The sequence below is a fragment of the Gymnoscopelus braueri genome (genome assembly GCF_963280865.1).
Source record: "Gymnoscopelus braueri genome assembly, chromosome: 1".
Classification (NCBI taxonomy): Eukaryota; Metazoa; Chordata; class Actinopteri; order Myctophiformes; family Myctophidae; genus Gymnoscopelus; species Gymnoscopelus braueri.
In genome coordinates this window covers 19,474,582-19,502,581 of record NC_137603.1, presented here as the reverse complement: position 1 = coordinate 19,502,581, position 28,000 = coordinate 19,474,582, and the positions used below count along the sequence as shown (strand labels likewise).

Here is a 28,000-nt window from a genome sequence, read left to right as displayed (position 1 = left end):
AAGAGGCCACTCTGACATCATGGACCCCGTATTTGGGCACGTCTGACTTGGAATTCCATATTTGGGCATTGCCCTCATCATGACACCAAGAGCGCCACACCCAAAGTTTATAAGCCACCGCAGTGCCAGTGATAGTGCAGACCCATCGACTGACTTCTCTGTATTGATATGCAGTAGTAGACCCCTGTGAATTCACCCCAGGAATCTCGGAGGCGCTTCATTCAAGACCCTGAACACGTATTGAGGGGCTTGCTTCCTTTCTTTGGCTCATGCCCGTCGGCTACCTGCTTTGTCAGGAATAACAGCTCAAGAAGAGGAGCTACAACCTTAAAGTATTTGTCAACATAATATTGGCACCATGCCCATGTACCAGTTAATGCCTGTCTGTGGTGAAATAAAGGTAGATTTTCTCGATAATGATATCATGTACAAGTTACCAAATATCCACCAAGACCCCATTAAAATGCTGGAGACTCGTCAGGATCAGATCATGCAGAAGCTGTCCGAGCTGAAGGTGGCCGCGGAGGGACTGGTCAAGACTGTGACCAGCCCCGATGCCGACCAGGACCTGGCGGTTAGCCTCTCCGCCACTGACAGCCCCGGGTCCCCCACCACAACCGCCCCCTTCAGCGGCACCACCGCAGACCTCGATACGCTACTGGGCAAGGACCTGGGCGCTCTCCGTGACATTGTCATAAACGCCAACCCGGCGCAGCCGCCACCCTTGACCCTGCTGGTCCTCCACACGCTGCTTAGCCAGCGCTACCGGGTGTTGTCCACTGTTTACGTCCACTCCTCGGTGTCCGGCGTCCCCCCAAATCTGCTCTCCTTCCTCGGCACGCGCCGCCACCCTGACAGCCACGACCGCCAGCGCTTCCAGGTGGGTTTCACCCTCGTATGGAAAGACGTCCCCAAGCTGCAGATGAAGTTCTGCATCCAGAAAATGTGCCCCATCGCGGGTGAGGCCAACGTGGCACGCTTCCTGTTCCAGCTGCTGGCAGAGTGCCCTAGCGACCCAGCCCTCGCCACGCTGGTGGACAGCTGGGTGGACAAGGCGTTCTTCGAGCTGGCCGAGGGCAGCGGCGGGCTGCGGGCCGCTGTGCTCCGTGCCCTTAACGCCGCCCTGGGCCGTGGCGCTTGGGTGGCGGGATCGGAGTTTACCTTGGCAGACATCGCCTGCTACTGCTGTGTTCTGCGGTGTGGACTGGCCTCCTCCGCGGCTAACGTCCAACGGTGGCTCAAGGCCTGTGACGATCTGGGTATCTTCCACCAGGCTTCTGCTGCGGTGACCAATGTGTCCCACTGTCGAGACCAGAGTCCTGCCTTAGATCGCTGTCGTTGAGCGAGCTCTGCTGCTCTGCGGTACAGAGAAAGAAAGACTGCATTAGAATATCCAAATACATCTGCCATGTTTGTCAGTTCAGTGATGCATTAACAACCCGGCATCCCTATTTTGGGTACAAGCAAATGTTTAAAGATTTAGAAAATGTTTAAAAAATAGGCTGGTAATCCAGCCTGATGGCGTGTTGCGGGTTCGACTCCCAATCCTGACGACCGTTACTGCGTATCACCCCCCCATCTCTCTCCCCATTTCCTCTCAGTCTACTGTAAACTATCAATAAAGGCAGAAAAAGCCCCCAAGAATATCTTTTAAAAAAATAAAAAAATAGACTCATTGTGAGCTTGTAGATGAGCTATTTTCGCTATTAGTCCTACGGCAAAGTATATACTGTAGGTGCTTAAGTGGTTTAAATAAGGAGGGAAGCAATATGGTGGATGGTTAAAATACAGTAATGTCATGTGTTTCCACCCTGCTGCTCTCCTGTAAGAAAAGGGATCCTAGGCAAATTATTGTGTATTTATATTCATTAATTATTCATGAATTAACTGTTAATACTAATGCTGTTTAATAACCTGTGTACACTGTTCATCTCCAACCCACCTTGCGCCCAAGACCCCCAAGTAGAAGTTACAGGTGTGATATATATGTGCAGTATGGACAAAAGTCATATTTTGTAGCAGTTTCTTTCCTAAATCATTCAAATGTTTAGGCGTTAAATATTGGACCTTGTGGTCCACAATGGTAGAAGATGGAATAGATTCTGTCTTCAATCCTTTTGCTTGAGCAATAGAGGCTTCTAATCTTAGGACCTCCATAGAAGCACAACTAATAACTGAGCATATGAGCCTTCCAACTCATTATAAATACTTTCTTTGCAGCTATTAAGCCAGCCAAAGAACTCTGAGATGAGTCATCGTTCAGTAATAAAATGTAGAAAACAAAGTATGTTTCTCGTAGTTATGTCAGAGAGAAATCATTTAGTCCATCGGTTGTGTGATAGTGGTTACCATTACACAGTACTGTGAGAACGGGTACAACAGCTATTATAACTGTGTGGGACATACATTCCCAACTTGCATTCCCAACTTACATCATCCCGACTTGCGTGGGCCCTGAGTAGGCTGGTGCCTAATTAATGATTGAATTTAAATCCTTTTTCACATTCATCTTGACTGAGGAACATAGAGGACTTTGAGTATTTATAATGTATCAATAAGCTAATAGTCAGGGGATATTTCAAAAATCTGGGAATAAATTCCTTACCAAGAAATGTCTTCACCAATGTGTTTGTAAAGGTGTCTAGTAACACATCTCACAGACTGAAATGCAGTTTCCCTAGGGGAATTTTTGACAGCTGCTGAAAGTTGGGGTACCCACCATAACCTTATGCGGGGGGAAAAATCTATTTTTTTTCCTGTTTTAAGTAGCATGTGAGGGGTCAAACTAGGGTGTTTTTATGATTCTGAATCCATTGCAATCATTTGTTTTGCACCAAAACCACTCCTTGGGCTAAAAATGGCCATAGCCAACCTTTTCCAGGTAATTTTTTTGTGTAAAAAGCCCATTGAGATTTGGGCCGCCTTGGTAAGGAATTTATTCCTAGATATGACATTATTCTGATAATATTCCCTGACTATAAGTGAGTAAATACTATATATGTCCTCGTAAAATAAGGCTACCTGGAGGTGTGCTTAGTTCAGACTGGTGGCTCATCGCCTTTCAAATGGGAGTCTGATAGTGTATTTCAGCCCAAGATTGCACTAGTTTGTTTTGGCCATTTTCATCACCCTCTTTTATTTTTATTTTTTCATCACCCTCGGTGGACAAATGTGTGCAGAATTACATACGTTATATACAAACAGACAAGTCTCATTATTAGTTATATAATTATTATACACTCAGTGGCCACTTATAGGTATACCAGTTCATTAAAGCAAACAACCTACTCCTCCAAACAGAAGCTGTGTCTCAATTCAGGGGTTGGACCCTCTGAAGTGCGGATTTGAAGGGCGATTGCATCACAGACGTGCGCCAAGGGCTGTCCCATTTCGTAGAACAGTGGTTCTCAACCTGTGGGCCGAGACCCCCAGGGGGGTCCCCACATGATTTGGGTGGGGTCCCCAGTTTATAGCATAAAAAGTCATCAACAAACTATACTATAGCCGATCTACGAGGCGTTGTGAACTTGTAGATCTGCTATTTTCGAATATCCACGTATCGATTGATTGATTGATTGAAAATGTTATTAGGCAAAAGGAATGTAAAACATATGGTTACATTTATAATACTTTTTGTCTAAAAGGTCCGACCAAAAAAGTCCTTGCGGAATTGTTTCCGTTGGGGTCCTTGGTATTAATTTCATAGACATATATAGTAGCAACCAAACAGTTCAAATATCAACATAAAAATACAGAGAAAAAATACCACTATGTACAAAAAAAGCATGAAAAGAATATATATTCAAAAAAGGGGAGGGGGGTCGTCTGTCTACCGGGAAACTGGTACTACCTCCTCTTTTGGCCTCTATTGAGGCATCTAAATGTAATCAACGTAAATGTAAATGTAATCAACTCCTACATTCCAAGTGCTTCTCAGGGTAGGGTGGGGGGTCCCCAATTCAAATATGAATATTTTGGAGGGTTTGCCTGAAAAGGTTGAGAACCACCGTCGTAGAAGACCCCTCAAATGCACCCTTCGAATGCGCCCTCTTTTCCCCCCGTTTTGAAGCGTGCCTCTGATGGACACTTTACTCTTTGTCTTGTGTCTCCACTAGGACGTCCATTCTCAGGGGGAGGTGATCGCCTGTCTGGAGAAAGCGTTGGTGAAGGAGGCCGAGGAGAAGGAGGAGCACTCCATCACAGAAGACTGCAGGAGGTCCACGATGCGCGTGGCGGAGCTGTCCTCCGACGACTTCCACCTGGACCGACATCTGTACTTCGCTTGCAGGGACGACCGTGAGCGCTTCTGTGAGAACGTACGACACGACGGCCACCTCTGACCTCTGTAGCTCTATCTCTCTCTCACACACACACGCACGCGCGCACGCACTCACACACAAACACACACACGCTTTTCTTTCTCTGACTTTCATTCCTTCTCTCTCTCTCTCTTCTTCACCACTTAAACCCTATGTACTTTGATGACTGGAGTCCCCTAGGGGTCTATACTTGGTCCGCTCCTTTTTTCTCTGTACACCAAATCTCTTCGCGGTAATTTTGTTGTCGTAGTTCTGCTATTTCTGTCAATGTTGAATTAGTCTAATTTGAAACTTCTTAAGATATGAATGAATCACCTCTGTCTCAATCTCTTGTCTGTCTCTATCTGTTGTCACCTATCTCTGATTGTGTGTGTGTGTGTGTGTGTGTGTGTGTCATTGTTGACCTTGTTACTTACTTAGTTATTTCCTCTTGTGTGTCATCAGACCCTGGCTGGTGAAGGGAAGGTGTACAAGTGTCTGTTCAACCACAAGTTTGAAGAGGCCATGTCAGAGAAGGTATGATCTGGCACATTCATGTCATTGGTCCTGAAAATGCAACTGATCCAGTTCATCTAGATTATCGTTAAGACTGAATTCTTTACTCGTAATGGTGATGATATTGTGTGTGCGTGTGCGTGACAGTGTCGAGATGCATTGACCACTCGTCAGAAGCTGATAGCTCAGGACTACAAGGTGAGCTATTCTCTGGCCAAGGCGTGCAAGTCAGACCTGAGGCGCTATCGTTGTAATCTGGACACCAGCCTGCCCAGAGCCCGCGAGGCGCGGCTCTCCTACCTGCTGCTCTGCCTGGAGTCCGCCGTGCACAGAGGTGGGTGGATGCATGTTGAATACACAGTAGGGGTGCCACAGTTAATCGAACGTAGTGATTTTTTTTATTCATTTTTGGGCGGTGTAGCTGCCCCTATAAGTGGGGTTGGGACACCTCGTTAGTATTAGTTTCCTGCACTGTGATTGGCCCATTATTACACCCCTAGCTGTACTGTGATTGGCTGACTCTATTGGCTGACTCTATTCAGCACTGTGATTGGCTAGCGAGACACATGATGACATTAATAACCTATAAATAGGATTATGCACTTCCAAAATTCCATCACTAGTGAGCTTCCATCACTATGATGACCACTGTGATGACCACACCGCCCACTTCACACTGGGTGTGATTTTTTTTTGATTTTTTGGGGACTTTTCTGCCTTTTATTTATCAGACATGCAAACTGCAATAGCTGTTTTGAATCAATTGGCAATTGTGAGTCACCTGACCCGAAAATGACATGAAAAAACATTTTGTCACCTTTTTCACCTTGGAGCTGTTTGCATGGCTGATTTATAGTGGAGATGGATAGGAAACAGAGAGAGAGATGGCGAGAGACGTGCAGTAAAGATCGTCGGGAACGGGACTCGAACCCGCGATGCACTGTCAGGCTACTTTAGAGCCTAGGTGGCCGGACCGCTAAGCCACGGTCCAGGTCCGACTGCGCCACCGTGCCCCTTCGACATTTGATTTTAATAAAATTATACATGTTAAAAAATAGCCGATCGACAAACTCGCAATGCGAGCTTGTGAGCTTGCAGATCTGCTATTTTCACTATTTTTTTACGTGACACCGTTGTACGACAAAGTATGAAATAGGGTTTAAGTGGCTAGTCAGAATAATTGATTTAGTGGATTATGAAAATTCTATTTGAATGTACTAGTGTTGATTCATTGATATATATCTCTGCTGTCCGGCAGGAACCAGCTAACTCCAAAATGTTCATTTTTCAGGAAATGAAAAAAAAAAGAAAAGAGTTAGGAGGTTTTGTTCATCATTGATTAGAACAGCCGAATGGACCTCAAAGCTCACAATGAAGTCGGAGGTCAAAAGGGGGTGGAGCCTGGAGTCAGCAAAACCAGCTAACTCCACCCCCCTTTGGTGGAGTTGGCTGGTTTAGCAGAAAGTTTGAGGATCCAATGGAGTTAGCTGCTTTTGTCAGAAGCACTTTTTAATACTTTTCATTGGTTCAATATTTTTTTATCAACACACAGACGTAAAGGGTGTTCAATAGCACTGATTTATGGAAAAAAAAATGCAAAAGCGTCAAATGGAGTTAGCTGGTTCCTGCCGGACAGCAACGAGTGGTATATAATAAAACCTCGCTTCTCGATTGTTTGATTAATTATAAAAAAGTATAGAATAACGGCTAATAAAACAATCAATACTTGCAGCCATAGTTGAATGTAAACACTGTGTGAGCTGCATTGGAGCTTGGGTGCCCATGGGTCATGGCAGCCATGAATGAATACTTTTCCCTGTGTGTGGGTGTCCAGGTCGTGCTGTGACCGGGGAGTGTCAGGGGGAGATGTTGGACTACAGAAGGATGCTGATGGAGGACTTCTCTCTGAGTCCGGAGATCGTGCTCCACTGCCGCACAGAGATCGAGGCCCATTGCTCTGGACTGCACCGCAAGGGGCGCACCCTCCACTGTCTGATGAGACTGGGCCGAGGGGAGAAGGGCAGCACCATGGACGCACCCTGTCAGAACGCGGTGAGGACGAGGTTTTCAGACTTCCATCCATCTGTTTTTATGCAACTCGAATTTGAAGTATAAAAGCTGAGTGGAAAGAGCAGAAATAAAATTTATTTTGCTCAACATTTCTGTTAAAAAAACACATTTCTTTTTGACAAAGACCTCAGTTTCCATCTTTCAGCTTCACAATCAACAGTGATGTAGTATACCTGTTGGGGGGCTGTTAGGAACTCTTCCCAGAGCAAGTAAAGTCAGATGCATAGATACATGAGAACACTCCATGGCTGTTTGTGTTTGGCTAGCGCTCTTTTGATCATGTCATTTTGGAAAGTACAATATATGCACAGGAAATTGAATTGGTGAGGTCATAATATTAACCCATTAACTGCCAGAGGTATTTTCATATTTCTTTAGCCAGTGCCAGAGATTTTTCATTGAAAAAAAAAAAGTACTCAGGAGCCGAGATACAGAATTTTTTAGTTTTAAGTTAACAAGGAAGTGGATAGGAGTCTAGATCTTCGAAAAATCATCTCCTTGGTCTTTTAGTCAAATTGGAAAATAAATAAATAAAAACAAAATAAAAAATATATATTTTTTTTTAGTTCACGTAGATCTACGCGACTGGCACGTGGCGGCTTTAAATAGGTCCGCGTAGATCTACGTGATTGGCAGTGAATCAGTTAATAGCAAATGTATTACTTGATTGAATTGATGAGGTCATAATATTAACCTCAAATGTATAACTTGATTTATATAACACTTTTCAAAACCAATATCATAAGGCACTTGACATAACAATTAAAATGTATGACAAATTATACACTCTGGTATATAGAATAAAAGAAGACGACATGAATACATTTTTTTTTTTAAAGCAATGGTGTATATATGTTACAGTATGATTGGAGAACCAGTACGATTGAAGAAAGCGCGCTCGTTTTTACCACCCACCCAGCACTAGAGGGAGCCACAAGCCAGGCTTGTGCACAAACATATATGGCCACACACACACACACACACAGTCACACACACACACACACACACACACACACACACACGCACACACGCGCACGCGCTCATGCTTTTTTTGGTTTATTGAAAGCAGGACTGTTTAGATACTTTTATTGTGTTCTGGCTTTTGTTTTACTTTCTCCCTGACACACACACACACACACACACACACACACACACACACACAGTGATCCATGAAAAGAACTATTCTGTCCCTATCGGTTTACAAATCAAACGGCGCTGAGTCGACTAGTGGAGCGTCGGCCGGTCAGTGCGGGCACTCGCGCCTGGAGGCGCGAGGGCGCACTTCCTCGGCCTCAAGCTCCACTAAATCGGCGCGCCTCCGTCATGGACAAGCGTGTGCGTGTGAACGCGTGTTCAGCGTTCCCCTCATAGATATTATGGTTCCCCTAGCGTAGCTTCCTGGTTGCTATGTGGGGGGGAACAACAAAAGACAGGTCCGCTCGGCGCATCAAAGCCCCGCCTCTCCGCGTTCTCCTTCTCCTCCGAGGAGGAGGAGAAGGAGAGAAGGAGAGGACGGGACGGTTTATTACGCGAGGAGGAGGAGGAGGAGGAGGCTCCTCTTCCTCGCGAGCCTCGCGTAATAACCCCCCGCCTCGCAGCGCCGTCCTCCTTCTCCTCCTCTCGAGCCTCGCTAATAAACCCTGTCTCGAAAAGCCCCGCCTCGCCCCGAAGGAGCCCCGTGCCTAAAAACGAGCGCTCTGTCTTCAATCGTACTGGTTCTCCAAACGTACTGTGACATATACAATACCAATAGGTGAGTCTTAATACTTTCTTTGTATGCCACACTTTTAGTGTAATATAAATAATAGTAAGGGACAACACATTATACCTAGCATAAAGTCTAATCTATACCACACATCAGGGACACAACTAACTGCAATAAGACAGTATTTCTACACACAAGTGTCAGGCTGTGGTCTGGGTCTCCCTGCAGCTCCAATCTCTGATCCAAGCTGCGGACCCCGGGGCCGACTACAGGATCGACCGGGCCCTCAACGAGGCCTGTGAGTCTGTCATCCAGACAGCGTGTAAACACATCCGCAATGGAGACCCCATGTGAGTAGACACACACACACACACACACACACACACACACACACACACACACACACACACACACACACACACACACACACACAGACCTGTATAAAAGCATGCATACCCTGGTACGACCACAGGCTAATGGCGTTAGTGTGTGTGTGTGTGTGTGTGTGTGTGTGTGTGTGTAGGATCCTGTCTTGTCTAATGGAACACCTGTACACAGAGAAGATGGTGGAGGATTGTGAACACAGACTGCTGGAGCTGCAATACTTCATCTCCAGAGACTGGAAGTAAGTGTACTAATTTATTTTCTCTGCTTGAAAATGTATATTTTAATGACAATATAGAACTAATGTAAGCATATTTTATTTTTTTAATCTTTAATCTTCCACCTATATCGGTACATGTTTGTGATTTGTATGTATTGTATTATATTAAAATTCATATCTTTTTGGTTGTAATCCTCTTGTCAGACTGGATACTGTCTTGTATAAGAAATGTCAGGGTGATGCAGCGCGGCTCTGTCACACACACGGCTGGAATGAGAGCAGTGAACTGATGCCGCCTGGTGCTGTCTTCTCCTGTCTGTACCGACATGCCTACCGCACTGAGGAACAAGGCCGCAGGGTACGCACTGTGTGTGTGTGTGTGCGTGTGCGTGCGTGCATGTACAGTATGTATGTAGCTGGCCAGGAGGCCTTGACCACCAGACACACACTCCATACTCCACATAAGTTGTACCTCCAAGTCCAGTGAAAGGGAGACAGGCAATAGGAAAGCTGAGAGGGAGACGGTGCAGGAGAGACAGACTGTTGGGAAATTGAGAAGGAGACAATGTAGGAGAGACAGACGGTAGGAATGTTGAGAGGGAGACGATGTAGGAGAGAACGACAATAGGAAAGAAAGCTGAGAGGGAGACAGTGTAGGAGAGACGGACAGTAGGAAATGCAAGACTAATACGACATCAAGGTGAAGTTTCACTTCTGTCCACCATCAGCAAACTCCTCAAGCCCATGGACACCACCAGCAAATGTGAAACATTCCTATCATTTCTTTGAGTCAAAGATCGACTCCATACACACGGAACTGGCCACCACCTCCTCCACACCTGATTCTGAACCAGCCTCCCCTCTATTCCCCAGCCACCCGCTCACTTCCTTAACTGAAATTAGGGCATCCGACCTATCCTCCATATAACCTCGGGCATGAAAACCTCCACCAAGTGCACCTTTTAGTTATTACTTGTCTCCCCGTACTCTCTCCACTTATCACCAATATTATAAACTCCACTCCACCCTCACTGCCTGTGTCACATAAGTAAAGATGCAAAATAATGTTCTCAAACTCAACTGCAAATATAGCTTCAAGCAGCGATACAAGGGCCAAGGAATGCACTAAGCAATAAGAAGAAACTATATGCACAATAAGCCATAGAAGACTGAACTTGAGCGAAAGGAGACCATGCAATTAGCACATTTTAAATAGCTGACCCTAACCTACAGGCATGCAAACAGCCCCGGGGGTGAAAAAGGTGACAATGTGCTTCACCCATCTCCACCCACCTCCTCCCACCCCCACCCACACCATGGACCATCTTGTATGAGGCTGCTGTCCTAGGAAAGCTTCATTCCCTTCAGAGCGTATTTTTTCATGTCCTGTTTGCATATAGGAGTGGCAGGATGTGTACAACAGGACGCTACTGTCACCTCGCATGATCCTTTACTCAAAATCATGCCAAGGTGTTTGTTTACAGTTTATGCATTTAGCAGACGCTCTTAATCCAGAGTGTTTGTAGACTCCTCATCATCTTTCAACACCATTCAACCCCGGCCTGTTTGTGGATGAACTCTGTAAACTACTTTGGTGTTGACTCTTAGTTGTGTTGATTGGATCCTCTCCAATAGAAAGACGGGTGAGGTTGAATGAGAGCGTGTCAGGTGAGCTCTGTTCATCTACTGCTTCACCCTAGGGGCTGTCACGATTACTAATTTAAGTTGACGATTAATTGTCACTCAAATAATTGCGATTAACGATTTAATCGTGTGTTTTTGGCCATTGAACATTGGTACGTATGAATACACATTTAAATTCTGTTTGTCTTTTAGGCTTCGTAATAAAATGATGCCACAGGGCAGATATGACAAATAACTTAAATATACAAAGAAATTGTTGACAATAATTCTATACATGTAAAAATAGTAGAAATGGCTGATCTATAAGCTTACAACGCTAAGCTTGTAGATCAGTTATTTCTGCTATTTTTAATATTTGAAAATGTGTGAACATTTTTCAACATGGCAACGATTATGACGATTATGCAATAATTGCGACAGGCCTACGTTCACCCCAGGGCTGTGCTCTGTAATTACTCATTTATATTATGACTGTCAGGGCCAGTTAACCGATATATCCTGAAGATTGACAATTGACCATGACGATGAATCATTCATGGCCCCGCTGCCTCAGGTCGAGTGACGTCGACCTCCTTGAGGTCCCCCAGGACCAAGTACCGTACCTGGGGCGATGGGGCTTTTATTGCTCCAACCCTGTGGAATGCATTACTCACAGAGAAGCCCCCACCCTCCAAGCCTTCAAAACCGCTCTCAATACCCACCTCTTCAATATGGCTTTCCCCCAGCTAACTGCACACCCCCCTTGTCTCACTATTCCACCGTTTTTATCCATTTGATTCCTGACGGTGCGTTTTAACAGCGGGCGATTCAGGGTAGTATTTTCCGGAAGTGCGTTATTATTATTATTATTGCGTCTATGAGAGCCGGCAACTACTGGCGATGCGGCGAAGTGGGCGGGGGGACGATGTTGATCTGAAAAGATGGATTTTATTTATCTTTTGGACGATGTCGCCCGGCGATCGTCCGGAGACTCGCCCGCTGTTAAAACGTACTGTTAGTCCTAGCCTTTTCTTTGTGTTTTTCCTAATGAAGTTGATTTTCTTTTGTTATTTTCTCCTCCCCCTATGTAAAGCGTCTTTGGGTACTTAGAAAAGCACTATATAAATTTGAGATATTATTATTATTATTATAATGAAGTATTTCACAGAGATAGAAAGATGATTCCAAGGAGGTGGTAGTATTTCCGTTGTCGATAATGTTGCAAGAAGAATTGGACTGTTGCCTCATCACATAGTTTAGTTTAACACATTCTCACTCTTTGTCTGACAGCCAAGTTCAGAAGACAATGTAAGTCTCCACCCAACCAATCACCCTCTTCGATGAAAAGTATTGATCATGGTGGCGGGTTGAGAAAATTCCCCATCTGGGATCAATTAATAATACAGCATGTAAAAGATACAATCAGAAATAAAGAACACCTGTTTGGAACCATGGGGCAAAACAATCCAGTTGAACGGCACACGCTTCAGAATAATTCAGTTAATAAATAATTGAGTCCACTTCAGCTCTGTCTGGGTTTTGCTTGTAGCCTGTGTCCTGCCTGGTAGCCAATGAGGTACTAGGTACATGTAGAGGGACTTGCTGATTGGCCTCAGTGGTGTAATTACACTGTCTAATGGAATGACTCATGATAAACTGGTTCTGTGTGATTATGTAATCCCCAGCATTTGTGTGTTTGCTTGTGTCAGCATGCTTGTATGTCTGTGTGTGTGTGTGTGTGTGTGTGTGTGTGTGTGTGTGTGTGTGTGTGTGCGCGCGTGTGTGTGTTTGTATGTATGTGTGTTTTGCACTCACGAATTGTGTGTATGTGTGTGTGTGTGTGTGCAGTTATCTAGGGACTGTAAGGTGGAGGTACAGAGGGTTCTCCACCAGAGGGCGCTGGATGTCAAGTTAGACCCTGAACTCCAGAGACGCTGTATGACTGACCTGGGGAAATGGTGCAGTGACAAGACAGATACTGGACAGGTAATACTTAATATATACATACACTATTGCAACTACGAAAAGTCATCTAGTTTCAATTTTGCTAACAACAAAAGACAAACCAAGAAAACAAACGAGAATAAATAGAATGGGGTGAAAACTTCTCATTTCTGTCACACTCACACAGACAGTCTATAGGTGTGTGTTTTCAGCACCCTCTGGTTGACAAAATGTGTGGACAAACTGTTGTGTATTGTACACAGACAGACTAGTTATAAGAACTAGACCATACCCGTGGGGGGATATGCGCACATGATTTGGCAACCCGGGAGCCAGCAAACAGAAAAACGCTAATAAACAGCGGACATTTGGGGAAAGCGAAAAACGGGCTCCGCTGTTCCGTGCACATGGTAATGGTGAATGGCTGTGTGCAAATTCAGATCAATTGCTCCGGCCACTGAGGAGAACCGGGCAGAAGAGATTTTGGGCACACCGCACAGAGCTTATTCGAATTATAGGAGGATACTACGACCACCACCACTGCAGACACAACCAGTCATATTCCCACTCATACTGGTTTACTCATAGTGAAACTACTGTGTTGTTGCAGGAACTGGAGTGTCTTCAGGACCACTTGGAGGACCTGGTTCCCATGTGTAAAGAGGTGGTGGGAAACCTGACGGAGTTGGAGTCAGAGGTACAACCTGATTCCATTATTTGTGCCCGCTCAGGGTTAAATTACCACCATGGATTTTTACTGTGTATTACTGTATGGTCCACCATTACTGCACCAAAGGTTCAGTGCTGGATGTTGTGTTGTTTGACAGGACATTCAGATAGAGGCCTTGCTGATGAGAGCCTGTGAGCCAGTTCTACAGGCCCACTGTCACGTGAGTATCCTATCCACCCTCACCTAGTTCCCCACCCATATATCAGTCTGGACGATATATTATTTAACTTTAACTTTTCTGAACAGCGGTATCGGCAATTATGCAGCCGGTGTGTCCCGATTTGTAACCACTTTCAACCTGGCGTCTCTAACTTGGGCATGTCATTATAGGCAAAAAAAAGCAGCTCTAGAAGCTAGTGCTGCACGATTCTTGCTCAAATGTGAATCACGATTTCCTCCATAAGAATTGAGATCACGATTCTCACACGATTCTCACACAATTCTCTTGTAAATATAAAAATATTAAGCAAAAAAAAAAAATTGGAAAAAAAATCGTCATTATTTAAAATCGAGATCGCATAGGTGTCTGAATCGAGATCACAATCTTTTTTCGATTAATCGTGCAGCACTACTAGAAGCTCACAACGCTGTGCGTTGCGACCATAGAGTTAAAAATAATAGAGAGGGCACCCGAAATCTCCTCCCATCCACTTGCATTGAGTTGCTCACCCAGCGCATGGGCCGAAATCACCCCTTCTTCCGGGTTGGATATTTGGTGGGCGCGGCCTATTTAGGGCCCCAGTTCGTCACAGAAGTGACGCGTTTTGCGTCACAGAAGCGCGCAGCCCCGTGCGCAAGCACGTGCGCACGCTCGTGAGTCGAGCCCATTGGTCGAAACCGTTTTCGCTCGTTCATGTTGAGGCCCCAGGCCTGCAGTACCATGAATGGCCAGCATGTCCATTTGGCTTCAATGAAACCACTGGGTTCTGGGGGCTTGGTTGCGACACATTGTGAGCTTGTAGATCAGCTATTTTTGTGTTATTTGTGTTTATTTTGATTGATTCTTTGCTTAGAAGTTAAATGTTTTTTTTTAAATAGATTTTTACAAAATATTAGAAATATCGGTAATTGTTGTGTTCTTTTTTTACGTAGGTAGGATTTACGTAAGTAGGGAATGCCTCCCGGCAGGGATTTGCGCTCTATTGATTGCACCTTTTCTAGTTCTTGTTATATCTCTCCATGTACTCTGAAATCTTGACTCTCCTGCCTCAGTCCCTGTCCATCATGTGTGTATGTGGTGTGTTTTTATCTGTGTGTGTGTATGTGCGTGTAGGATGCTGCTGATAACCAGATGGACACAGGTGAGCTGATGGAGTGTTTGGTTCAGAACAAACACCAGAGAGAGATGAACGACAAATGCTCCGTGGGAGTCACACACTTCCAGCTGGTCAGTAAATAACAGACACAGACTCTGTCTGTCCTCTATGCCCATCTGTCTGTATGACCTCTGTGTCTGTCTGTCACTCTGTCTTTTTTTTAATCTCTGCCCTCTCTGCCTGTGTGTTGCTCTGTCCGTCTGTCTGTGCATGTTTCTGTCTCGTTCTCTTTGTTTTAATGTCGTTCATTCACGGGAACGCATCTGTGTCATTTTAAGATTTCTTTGGGCTATTCAAAAATAGCAGATCTACAAGCTCATAGCGCGGCACCGAGTGCCGCGCTATGAGCTTGCAGATCTGCTATTTTTGAAAAATGGGGAAAATGTGTGCAAATCTTTGAATATATATATTTTTTCTTAAGCGAACATTTTTAACTCAAATCTTTGCTTCTTGGGGGGGTCCCTGGAACAACATATTGAGGTGGGGGTCCGCGGCCAAATACATGTCATTTTCGGGGTCCTTGACATGAAAAAAGAACCACTGATATTATAGCAACATACGTTTTTTTCTACATTTTGTAGAATCCCCAAAAGCAAATAATTGAGTTAAAAATGTTTGCTTTATAAAATATGTATATTCAAAGATTTGCGCACATTTTCAAGATTTATTTTCTTCTTTTAAATAGCAGATATACAAGCTCATAGCGCGGCACTCGGTGACGCGCTATGAGTTTGTATATCTGCTATTTTTGAATAGCCCAGAGAAATCTAAAAATGACAGACGCGTTCCCGGTCTTAATGGGTTAAGCTAACACCATATCCTCTGCGTATGAGCCACCGTTATGAAGATATGAACTATACATCTTTTCCTACATAGCGCTAATATGCCCAGAGAGACCAATTGAAGGTTAATGCTTCGTGGTTTCTGGATTAGGATGAGAACATTGATAGAGTTGATCTAATGTGACAGAATGTGTCTGCATCTCGTCCTCTCCTACAGATTCAGATGAAAGACTTCCGTTTCTCCTACAAGTTTAAGATGGCCTGTAAGGAGGATGTGCTCAAGTTGTGTCCCAACATCAAGAAGAAGTGAGTCCCTCAGGGTTTCACCTGTATGGGTTTTTGAACGTGGATGCTGATGTCTTTTCGGATTAACATTGCTTCCAGCAATTTATGCATTGTATGAATATTTAACATGGTTGCCTAAAAAAGCCCAGGGTACTTGTTTGGTGAAAATTAAGGCTAATAAAGATGGTAGTTGTCTCAGCATGTGTGGACACAGCATTTGGCTTCCTCTTTGGTCATGAGAGCGTTTGTTAAACAAAAAAAAGTGTGTGAGTCTTTGGGCTGCCAATCTTCTAAATACATAATATATAAATTCAATGCAATGCTAAGCTGTTCTGTTGTCTGACTTGATTCTTTAATCAGGGTTCAGCAATAGTGATGGCAACTCGCTTTCTTTCGCTTATCATGGATTTTAGGAAAGGGAGGAGATAATACTATAACTACATTTTGACATCATTCAGAACCTCTGCTAAAAAACTATTCGGACGCTCCTGCGCCCCCAGATATCCTGACTTTCTGAACTATAGTTCGGAAAGCTGTCGGAAGGAACATGTATTGACCTTAAATCTATGTTCATGGTGATGGTGTTAATGTACAATATGAATCTGGTGACTGTATATCTACATTCACGGTGATGGCGTTAATGTACAATATAAAAATAATTGTTGTGATTGGCTGAGAACGTTTGTATTTGTTCATGTGATAACCTATTCCGTAGTACACAGCGGCTTGCCAACTCGGATGGCGAGATCATTGACGCGTAAGGCCGACGGCAGCTCACCGCAGGCATTTGCTCGTCTAGCAGCTTACTCAGACGTGCCTCTAGAACCAAAACGTGCCAGAGTTGCTGGTTTTGGAATAGTTACAATGTGATTCTAACGGAAACATCTGTCCCGCTTTCTCTGTCTGCATGTCTGTCTATCTGTCTCTGTCTCTCGCTCTCTCTTTCTGTCTGTGTGTCTGTGTGTGTGTCTGTCTGTCTCTCTCTCTCTGTCTCTTTCTCTTTCTGTGTCTCTGACTGTCTCTCAGGGTGGATGTAGTGATCTGTCTGAGCACCACAGTGAGAAATGACACGCTCCAGGACGTCAAGGAACAGCGCGTTTCCCTTAAATGCCGCAAGCAGCTGCGTGTGGAGGAGCTAGAGATGGTAGGCCCACTCACCCTAGCCCATTGACTATGACTCACAGTGCACATTACAGTTAACCATTTTTAAAAGCATTCCATGGAACCATGGAATGCTTTTAAAAATGGTTTACTGTAATGTGCACTGTGTATCATTGCTTAGTTATTTTTTGTTGCTTAATGCATTTTAAGCGTGGATTATAACCAAATATAGTCCCTGCAGAAATGATTTACAAACTAAACACAAATGTCCATGACTTATTAACCACGCATTGACATTTAACCAGCACTCATTCAATTATTCTGTTAATTTCTGTAACTTTTAATAACTTTTAAGCATGTAAATGTATGCAAAATAAAGAATAATGCCATTAGGATGAGAACATGGTCTGATTATGTACAATATATGGCCAAAGCTATATACAGCTGTATGATCAATTTCACAGACAAGTCTAAACAAAAATATTCATAATTTTCAGCTGGAACTTGAACCTGCAAACCAATGTGTAAAAACTGTGTATAAAAACAAAGTCCTCTCCTCTCTCCACAGTCTGAAGATATTCGTTTGGAGCCGGAGTTATACGACTCCTGTAAGACGGACATCAATCGCCTGTGTTCCAATGTGAATTTTGGTAATGCCCAGGTGAGTCTGGTACAAATGCACCGACATTCAGCAACTGTTGATGTGCGCACCAATATCATGATTACAGGGTATAAGTCGGTTGAAGGGAAATTTCCTTTTCCTTTTTTCAATGATAATTTCAGGATATCAAAACGAGAGAACGTTGTAGTTGGCGTGGTCAGTCGTGGGGGTGGTGTGAGGTGAAGGGGAGGGGGCGGAGTGGAGTGTAGAAGAGTTCTGACATTACTTGACAGCCCAGAAAGCAGTGGTGGAAAGTAACTTAAGTACATTTACTCAAGTACTGTACTTAAGTACGATTTTCAGGTATTTTTACTTTACTGGAGTATTTCCAATTTTCAATACTTTTACTTCTACTCCACTACATCTCAGAGGCAAATATTGTACTTTTACTCCACTACAATTATTTGAAAACTTTAGTTACTAGTTCCTTTGCAGATATAAATCATTCTATTATAAAACTTACATTAACCACTTTAGCCCTATTTTTTACATAGGCTATTTGAAAATAGCAGATCTACAAGCTCACAACGCGTCGCGGATGCGACGCGTTGTGAGCTTGTAGATCGTCTATTTTCAAACATTTAAGTACTTTTACTTGGTACTTTAAGTATATTTTTATGCCAATACTTTTGTCCTTTTACTCAAGTAACATTTTGAACACAGGCCTTTTACTTGTAACAGAGTATTTTTATATTGTGGGATCGCTACTTTTACTTAAGTAAAATATCTAAATACTTCTTCCACCACTGCCAGAAAGACGAGATGAGATGTGCAAATTGTGATATCAAACTTTTTCACCAGCAGTTAAATGCTGGTTAATGCTAAAATGGATAAATACTTTGCAAACAAGATGTCAGAGATGAACGTCCACTGTCTGTTGAGCTGTCCTCCCGGCTACACACAGCTGCTGGTTAATAACCCTGCTGATTTACAACGCTGTTACTGCTGCTCTGCCTGGATTCTCTTCTCTTTCCAAACACAACATGTCATAAGTGATCTTTTGTGATGAGAGAGATGAGATGAAAGAATAGAGCTACAATCAGAGGAAATGCAAGTGAATCCGCTCGTCAGACCCTGGAAGAACAGGAAAAAAAAGCAGATTTAGCTACAAAAGATTGCAGCAAACCTATGCAGAAAACAAGAAACAGCTGTATATCTGTTAACCTCTTAAACAAATGGTTTAGAGTTTCATGTCCCTTTTTAAGTGTTAACAGGTGTATAATTGTGTTGAAGTGATTATTCTAATAACCTATTGAAGTGATTATTCTAATAATAATGTTAAACCTCTCTCTCAGATGATCGAGTGTTTGAAGGAGCAGAAGAAGCAGTTATCTCAGCGTTGTCATCAGAGGATTTTCAGACTGCAGGAGGTGGAGATGAGCGATCCAGAACTGGACTACCAGCTCATGAGAGTCTGCAAGCAGATGATCAAGGTGTGTTATTGGACAGTAAAATGCAGACAAGAGAAGGACACAGGATTTAGAAATAACATTACATTTTCAGTTCAATTCAAAGTGCTTTTTTCATATGAGACAACACCTAGTCAAAGCAGGCACATGACATACATTTGGACAAGGAAACAAATATTACACCGTTTCTCTTTCTTTGATGTCCTCTTACCTGCGTATCTGTTTGTCTTTCTATCCATTGGTCCATCGGTGTGCATGTTTTTTGTGTGTGTGTGTGTGTAGAGGTTCTGTACGGATGCAGATGCAAGGAACGTCCTTCAGTGTCTCAAACAGAATAAGAACAGTGAGCTGATGGACCCCAAGTGTAAACAAATGATCACCAAGAGACAGATCACACAGAATACAGGTAAACAGACAGACAGACAGACACACGCACACACTAGAGATAGTCACCAATACAAACCATAACTCTGTATGTGTGTGTGTGTGTGTGTGTGTGTGTGTGTGTGTGTGTGTGTTAGACTACAGGTTGAATCCGGTGCTGAGGAAGGCGTGTCGGGCAGACATCCCTAAGTTCTGTCAGAGCATCCTGAACAAAGCCAGCGATGATTCGGAACTAGAGGGACAAGTTATCTCCTGTCTTAAACTCAAATATGCTGACCAGGTCTGTTAACTATGATGCTGCCTTCACACTGTTCATTTCAGTTGAACTCTTTAGTCTTGTTTTTTGTTTGGTTTTACATTATATTATTTGATCATCTCTAATCCAAATGAAATACAATGATAAATAGTAAATACAGCTAAAATAACGTGCATGTTAATTTGTGTGTGTGTGTGTGTGTGTGTGTGTAGAGATTGTCTCCAGACTGTGAGGACCAGATAAGGGTGATCCTGCAGGAGTCTGCTCTGGACTACAGACTGGATCCACAACTCCAGATCCACTGCACCGATGAGGTACATGAATGCTAGGGGTGAAAAATATAATCCATTCAGCAATTAATCGTGATTCGGCCATGGACGATTATGAATCGATTCACAAATGTCAAAAAACGATTATAATAATGTAGATTATAAAAAAGGTTTTAGATTATTTTTTCATCATATCGTTAATTGCACAGATCAGCAGCCATATTTCGGTTGGTTATCAGAATATTGAGAAGCCTTTTGTTATAAGTCAATATTATTTTACAAAAAAGGAAAACCGCAAACATGTAGTTCCTGTCACCTCTTCCCTGCCGTAGATCTCCAGGCTGTGTGCTGAGGAGGCTGCAGCTCAGGAGCAGACAGGACAGGTGGAGGAGTGTCTGAAAGTCAACCTGCTGAAGATCAAACAGGACGCCTGCAAGAAGGTAACTGCGTCATACCACCACCTACAACCCTAATAAACAGCCTCTACTCTAACTTAACCCATTTAGACCTGAGGCCCATTCTACCAATGTCTTCTAAATCCCAACAGCATTCTGAAAAAAACGTATGTTTCTATATCAGTGGTGCTCAATCTTTTTCATGTCAAGGACCCCAAAAATTATATTTATTTGGCCGCCGACCCCCATCTCAAAATATTTTGTTCCAGGGACCCCTAGAAGCTAATTTGAGTTAAAAATGTTTGCTTTAAAACAATATATATTCAAAGATTTGCACACATTTTCATAATTTTTCTAATTTTTTTAATGATTTGGACTGATGTTCTTGTGTTTTCCAGGAGGTGTTAACCATGCTGAAGGAGAGTAAGGCGGACATCTTTGTCGACCCGGTCCTCCACACAGCCTGTGCTCTCGATCTGAAACATCACTGTGCTGCCATCACTCCAGGCAGAGGACGCCGTAAGTACTCTGTTACTATATAAACTCTCATTAGAGATTAGAGGATGCCATTTGGTTCCCTATTGTTACTGTAATACTGTGTTTCACACTGTTGGATACAAATCTACAGTGTACCGTTCATTTTCAATGGAAGCCACTGACTTGAAGATTCAACGCGACGGCCGACGTTTGTAGCTGCTTCAAACGTCTAAAGCTACAATCCAACTTGAGCTGGCTTCAACTACAGCTAGAAAGCTACAAAATGACCAAGTGTTGTTCCCACTCACCACTCACGCTCTCCACATAATTCCTGCTTTTAATGGGGGAAAACAAATTATTTCTGTCCGCTAGTTCCATGTCCTTTTTAGCCCCAGGCTTTATTTTCCTTTATATTTTTCTCGCTCGTCGGACACACGCTTGATTACGTCAACGAGCGCGTTGATCAACACTTCAACAGCAACTCGCCGACAGATGCACTGCGTCGCTTTGTAGCTTTGTTTCTTTTGTAGCTGCCAGTGTGAACGCAGCATAAACCCTCATTACAGATTAGAGGGCGCTGTTATAGTACTACGTTACTATAAACTACCACTAGAGATGAGACACAAGGATAACATGTTCAAATGCTACACCATTTAACAGAAAGTCTCATGCTTGGTAAATAGATCCAGTAAGTGATGTTAGTATGTGTATTTTATAATTCATTTTAAATGTACTGTGTATTATTCAGCAATACAAGCTGATGTGTCCTGTGTGGAGGAACGCTTTCCTTGCCCTCCAATAATATTTCACTGTCTCTTTCCCTGCATCCATTCATCTTTCCATGCATCCGCCCATCCATGCAGAGATGTCTTGTCTGATGGAGGCGTTACAGGACAAGCGAGTGCGTCTGCAGCCAGAGTGTAAGAAAAGACTACAGGATCGCATCGACATGTGGAGCTATGCTGCTAAGGTAACCACCAGAGGGCACCATGGTGCAGACAGTTGAATATTGTGGTCACTCACTCACTCATTCACTATACTGAATACAAACGATAACAAAAACTACAGGTAGGTGTTAAACCATTTAACTCAATAATTCAAAGTGACAATGAAACAAAATGGCGCATCCCAATAAAACAACCCAGAATTAAGTGCAAAGTCAATATACAAAATAAAATATGATCAATACGATAAAAGGTTTTAGTAAAAAATCTAAACAGCTACAATAATAATGATGAATTGCATTTATATGGCGCTTTTCTAAGTACTCAAACTTACTCAAAGCGCCTTACAATGGTTCATTCGTTCATACAGGGGGGGGGGGCATTGGGAGGTGGAGCGGCGAACAGTCGACGCCAGCGTCCCCACTTTTCCCACATTCACACACCAATGGTGGCAAGCTAGCGCCGACCGAATCATTGGAGGCATTGTAGGGTTCAGTGTCTTGCCCAAGGACACTTCGACATGTGGACAGGAGGAGTTGGGATTCGAACCGCCGACCCACGGATCAATGGACGACCTGCTCTACCTCCTGAGCCACAGCCGCCCGCTACAGTATCATCTATTATTATCTATCTATTATCTATAAATTCACAAGGTGTGAGTGTATACTATGTGTGTGTGTGTGTGTGTGTGTGTGTCTGTTCCGCACAAAACTGGGAATAAGTGGGAATTTGGTTGGACCATGCATTTCCAACTTGCATCGTTCCCGAGTAAGCCGGTGTGCACCGGTCTAGGATCTATAAATACCACAAATCTGTGTGTGTTTCTTCATGCCCAAACATGGTGGTGATCAACTGGGAAATCATGTGGATCTCGGGATCCGCATAGGAACGACGTGGCTCCAATCTCAGACTTCATGTGACCAGCCTCTGACGTCAGTCATCTGTGACATATCTATGACATGACACACCAAAACTGGGCAAGGTTTCAGCCCGATCAGAGGCCCATTGACTTCCTTTATATATAGATTAAAGTTAAATATTTAAGAAAGTGGTGGGGGTACTTCTGTGGCCTACTCACGGTGTATACAAAGCTTGGCACTGATCGGTCCAGCATTTTGCAAGATTAACAAACGCGGACAAACCCATACAAAGAGACAGGCTAGCCTCTTTGGATTCCAACCAGATTTCGGAAAACAGATTTATCTGGTCCATTATTACAGACAACGGTTACTGCACTATTTCTTAGTGAATTTGTTACTCCTCCCCCTGCTGTTCATGAGCTTGGTCTTCTTCCTCTCTGTTCCTCACACAAGGGTCAGGTATTAGTAGCCCTCGGTATTCTAGTTGAAGTTAATTTCCCAATGAAGAACGGGGCAAATGCACACAAGGTCAAAGCGACCACACTTAAGGGATAAAGGATAAACAAAGCTTTTACCATGTTTAGAAACATTGTTCCAGGCAGAGTGCTTTATTGCTACAGATTATCTTTCAGCGTATGCGTCTCTGTCTCTCTCTCCTTGTCTATCTACGTAGGTCTCTCTAGATAGGTATGTCTCTACTTAACTCTCATTGTTTGGCTGTATAGATATATCACTGTCTCCCTATACAGTTAATAATCTAAGTCAATGGCTTAAGGCATTTAGGCCCTACAAACACCTTATGTAGGCTGACCGGGCTGTGGTCTGACAACACAAACTGTTGCCTAACTACACTACGATTTGTCCAGGTGATTTCGTCGAGATTAGGTGCTCACAGACAGACAGCATGTTTTAATATTGTGGTATTTATGCTCTTCTCACCTTCAGGTGGCGCCAGCGGAGGGTTTCTCAGACTTGGCCGTGCAGGTGATGACTTCACCCTCCAAGAACTACATCCTGTTGGTGATGGCACTGAGCGTGTGCATTCTCTTCCTGGTGGGCTTGCTGTGCGGACGCGTCACCAAACGCGTGACCCAGGAACTTAAGGATAGGTAGAGAGAGAGAGGAGGGGGACCCCCCTACCCTGGAAAAGACTATAGCGTCTAATCCCTGTGACCCCCCCTGACACCCAAAGCCTCCACCCACCCCACTGGGGCCCCAGTGAGGTGAGTGGAGGAGGGTTTTGAACTCCAACCACCTTCTTCCTCCTCTCCGAAGCACCGACGTCTGTGTGAGCAGCCACTCGGCACAGTGCCAACTTCCTGCATATGGATTTGCTTTTGATCCTGTCCTGCTGTTGCTGAAGCCTATTGGTTAAATGTGTCGTTCTGCTGTAGAGGCCCTCCTACCTCTTTCTCTCCCTCCCTCTCTCTCTCTCTCTATCTCTCTCTTTCTTTCTTTCTCTCTCTCTCTCTCTCTCTCTGTCTGAATTAACCCAGGACGATGCAGCCCTCTGTGCCCAGAGGGACATGTTTTTCTAGAACCTTGTAGCTGTGCATCTTTTGAACTACTGACTGACCCTGCTGTAAACTATGAGCAAGCCTTCTTTTAATGACTCTTTAGGGGGGGTTTTCGGACCGAAGGCGAGCATCTGGCGATTTTTGAGTTTCAGCTTCTCAGATTACTGACGGTCAAACAAGCGCGCCTTGTCGCTTCTCTCTTGTAAGAATGGAATGAGTTGAAGTCAGGTATTAGGGAGTGTGGACCCCCCCCCCCGTCCCCCCGTCCAGTTGCTTGTCATGTTAAGGAGGCATTGAGCTTTGCGTCCTGGGGGTTCGTGCCACATGTTAAAGTCCCAGGAGATTGAGGCTCCCTGATTCTCTATAATGCGGTGCCTCGATAATGCGGTGTCCTCACAGAGGGGTTTTTGGGCTCCTGAAATGTTAAAAAAACATCCTCGTTTTCTCTCATGGCTCCCCTGCTCCCCAGGTTTGGAGCACTTCCGGTCCAGATCACTGACTACCGAAAAAACACCAGTGGATGATGATGATGTGATGATGGCGACGATGATGAAATCCTATGCCAAACAGTCAGTCCGCCCTGCATCGTTGGGATTTTGAGTGGACATTTTCATTCAGAAGTTTTATCTAAATGCTAACTGAATCATTGCACTTTTTTATTTTTGTTTGATTGTTTTTTGCCTTATTTATTGTTTACTAATGATTGATACCGATTTCAGATGAACTACTTGTGTGTGTGTGTGTGTGTATGTGCGTGTGCGTACGTACGTACGCGCGAGTGTGTGTTTGTGTGTGTACATTGTAGTTGTACACTGTAGGTGTTTGCATGGATGCACATGTGCAAGCACTCTGTCAGACGATCCTCACTGGACATTTTCACCATGAGATTAAATTACCCTATCCACTAGTGATGCATGGGGTCAACCCTCAAACTGCGGTTGCCGCAGGTTGACCCGCGGGTTCGGGTGGGTTTGGTTAAGCTTAAAATATCACAGGTACAGACGGGCGTGTCAACACACACACACACATGCATGTGTGTTTTAGAGTGTTTGAGGCTTCACCTATGAGTTTTTTTTGCGCCGGTGCCAAAATCTTTAGTTTTGGCTGACTTAATCAGAGAAAAGTTAAAAACAGGCGTTTTTAAGGTTACAATGTTGCATACAAAGTGAGCCAAAAAAGTAAGGTGTGAGAGAGAGTCAAGCAAGTTATCCTGTCAAATGACACCATTACAGACTGTTATCTGCTAGAGTTGTGAGACATTGTACAAATATGATGGGCATAATACTCGTATATCAAACCTGCATCGGCATTCGTGTAGTGGGCCCACTGCCCCACAGCCTAGCAAGCCCACTCAACATGCTCCATCAAATCAGCCCAAATCAGCATTTGTGAGGAACAGGTTTGGCGTTGGCTTGATAGAGGCTCTGTCTCTGATTGATGCTGACTGATTAGTCTGAATCCTTTTGAAGGCAATGGTTTTGCATGGAAGTAACTGAAAATGAATGTGATTCAGGCAGGCTTCCAAAGCATGTACTGTATGTACGTCATGACCTTTTTTATGTTTTCACAGCTCGTGCAACAGCATTTGTGTTACAGCCATTTGTTTGCATCCATCAGATGACTCTCTTAACAGCTTCAGCTTCCTACTTGTTACTGTACCTACCTGACGGCACTGGTCTCTTTTAAAACAATCTCTTTGGGGAGTTTTTCTCCTTGCTTCACCCTATTGAATGTGTTGCGATTGGACTCGTATAAATCACACGTGAGGGAGGAGTAATAGTGCTTTTACATATCTAGAAGCAAAATAGTACGGCCAGCGTGTTCACATATTGGTTATGTCTAAAGGAAACTTTAAAATGGAACTATTATTTTCAGGTTGTGTGACTATCGATAAGTCAGGGTCTAATTATTGTGGCATACATGTGGATCTCGGATGTCTTGTGGCCAGTCCATGACGTCAGTCATTTATGATGTCAGTATTACAACATAAGTAATTGTTACCAGTTATATCCAGATATGGGCTAAGTTTCAGCCCAATCTGACCTCTTTGACTTAAAGTAGGCATATGTATGCAATTAAAATTCAAAAAAGTGAAAGAAAATAATACTCACAAACAATATGTGAAAAGAAATCTGGCGCTGATCTGTCCATTGGTTTGCAAGATTTTCCCCGGACAGGCTCACAGACAGACAAAGAAGGATCACAGACTGATCTCTTCTAGATGGCTCAGTCCTTAGGAGCCAATCTGTAAACAAATATTGCAGCTTTAATATAATATTTAATTGTATAACACCCTGGTTGTGTATTAGTTATCACTGCAAGATTGAGGACATTTCTTTCATGAAAGAAGAAAAAACTAGGGACTAAAGTCAAATTTTCAGTCACTTTTTAAGTTCCCAGTTTCAGATGTGAGGGCCGCTATGCAGCCCTCACATCTGAAACCTATATGGACATATCGGTCAGATCAGCGGTTCTGGACAACCGCCTATCCGAATGACTCGACAACGGGCCCTTGAGTCCTTGCCGATGTGCGTGCCGAGTTGGTCGGCCCCATATGTACACATGACCATATATGGGCATAGCGGATCTATGTCTCTGGACAACCGGATCTCCATATATGCCGTTTGTTTATGGTTATGTCAGAGTGGCGTGGCCGGGGTCCGCCGGCCCTCCCATTAGCCAATTTAATATATGATAATAGTCTAATAACGGCATGGCCTCTCTGTCCAATCTTGAACTATTTATAGTAAGTACTGTGTGCGCAGTTAGTGAACAAAGTCACACAGATCACAATGTTCTCCTTCACTTGGCCTGATGGAAGTAGTCATATTTATGAATATGAAAGCTGCCGTAAGTGATATTCTTTTGTTACAATGAGTTTTAAATAGGACCATATTCCCATAGTAATCATTGCTATAGAATCTCGGTTCAGTAATAGGGGTCTCCTCATCTCTAGCTCTTTAGTGAGCAGAATACATTTTCAAGTTGGGATACTAATTTGATCCAATCAGGAGAGAGAACTCATACAGGATAAACAAGTGAAATTGGAAGCGATGGAACGAACCCAAAATTTGCAGACAAAATGTGAACTGCAACACTATAAACTTGAAGCTGATAAATGGCTTCTCTTTCCTGAATGGATGAAATTGGTGATCCATAAACTGTATTTTCTCTTTACTGAAGAGATGGAAAGATTAGGAGATGCTTGTTACTGAAATGATTACTGTCAAAATATAGAGCTTTAATACTTAAACAAAAAAATAATTGTTTTAACAAAAACATGTCACTTACAATAACTTTAACCAATAACAAGTCACTATCGGTAACTAGAGATTCACAAAAAAGAAACATGGATATGCTATTCATAGGTTTCGCTTTTATTTCTGCATCTCATTTGGCCAAATGGACATACCGATCTTTATACATAGATTTTTTTTTTACATGCATAGATTTTCAGCTATGACCCAACATTCAACAATCAGCTTTCTATATACTGCTATAGTCACTGTAGAGGAAACCCCAAATATGTCAATATATCCAGCCCAAGGAGAGAATAATAACGCACACATCAGGTAACCAACCATTATTTGGAGGTCATATTATTTTCTTTTTTATATATACTGTAGTTGGCTGGGAAGTTTGGTATTATACCACCCACTTCATCTCACTGCCAGCAGATATGCAATATTGCATGATGAGCTGTCCAGATATTGTGGAAACAATGAAGTTGGGGTGATATTTTCCTATATCGGGAGACCTCAAGAGTGCTTTATCGTGCTTATACCATGGCCAATCCCAAATAAAAAGAGGAAGCTGATTATTTCATTATTGAGAAAAATGGACAAAAGCTTAGT

The 28,000-nt window shown here is 43.4% G+C and overlaps 2 protein-coding genes across 2 annotated transcripts in view; both read left to right on the top strand.

Annotated features, from left to right (window-relative positions):
* Positions 1-24,638, top strand: part of LOC308083149 (Golgi apparatus protein 1-like) — a gene marked incomplete at its 5' end in the record, with an annotated part of 48,267 nt that extends 23,629 nt beyond the window's left edge. The window contains 23 exons of the mRNA XM_080425311.1: positions 4,116-4,316; positions 4,764-4,835; positions 4,962-5,148; positions 6,649-6,866; positions 8,818-8,939; positions 9,113-9,214; positions 9,398-9,551; positions 12,107-12,124; positions 12,665-12,802; positions 13,371-13,457; positions 13,588-13,650; positions 14,764-14,877; positions 15,806-15,894; positions 16,900-17,017; positions 17,543-17,635; positions 18,931-19,068; positions 19,327-19,450; positions 19,566-19,708; positions 19,897-19,998; positions 20,286-20,393; positions 20,747-20,867; positions 21,689-21,795; positions 23,575-24,638. Of these exons, the coding sequence (XP_080281437.1) occupies positions 4,116-4,316; positions 4,764-4,835; positions 4,962-5,148; positions 6,649-6,866; positions 8,818-8,939; positions 9,113-9,214; positions 9,398-9,551; positions 12,107-12,124; positions 12,665-12,802; positions 13,371-13,457; positions 13,588-13,650; positions 14,764-14,877; positions 15,806-15,894; positions 16,900-17,017; positions 17,543-17,635; positions 18,931-19,068; positions 19,327-19,450; positions 19,566-19,708; positions 19,897-19,998; positions 20,286-20,393; positions 20,747-20,867; positions 21,689-21,795; positions 23,575-23,742 (2,787 nt within the window). The 3' untranslated portion in view covers positions 23,743-24,638. The remainder of the gene's footprint in view (positions 1-4,115; positions 4,317-4,763; positions 4,836-4,961; positions 5,149-6,648; positions 6,867-8,817; positions 8,940-9,112; positions 9,215-9,397; positions 9,552-12,106; positions 12,125-12,664; positions 12,803-13,370; positions 13,458-13,587; positions 13,651-14,763; positions 14,878-15,805; positions 15,895-16,899; positions 17,018-17,542; positions 17,636-18,930; positions 19,069-19,326; positions 19,451-19,565; positions 19,709-19,896; positions 19,999-20,285; positions 20,394-20,746; positions 20,868-21,688; positions 21,796-23,574) is intronic.
* Positions 359-1,342, top strand: LOC308080618 (aminoacyl tRNA synthase complex-interacting multifunctional protein 2-like; the record flags this gene model as incomplete). Its single annotated transcript, XM_080422510.1, has 1 exon — positions 359-1,342. The coding sequence occupies one exon, from the start codon at positions 359-361 to the stop codon at positions 1,340-1,342; it is 984 nt and encodes a 327-aa protein (XP_080278636.1).
* Positions 24,639-28,000: the final 3,362 nt, after the last annotated feature.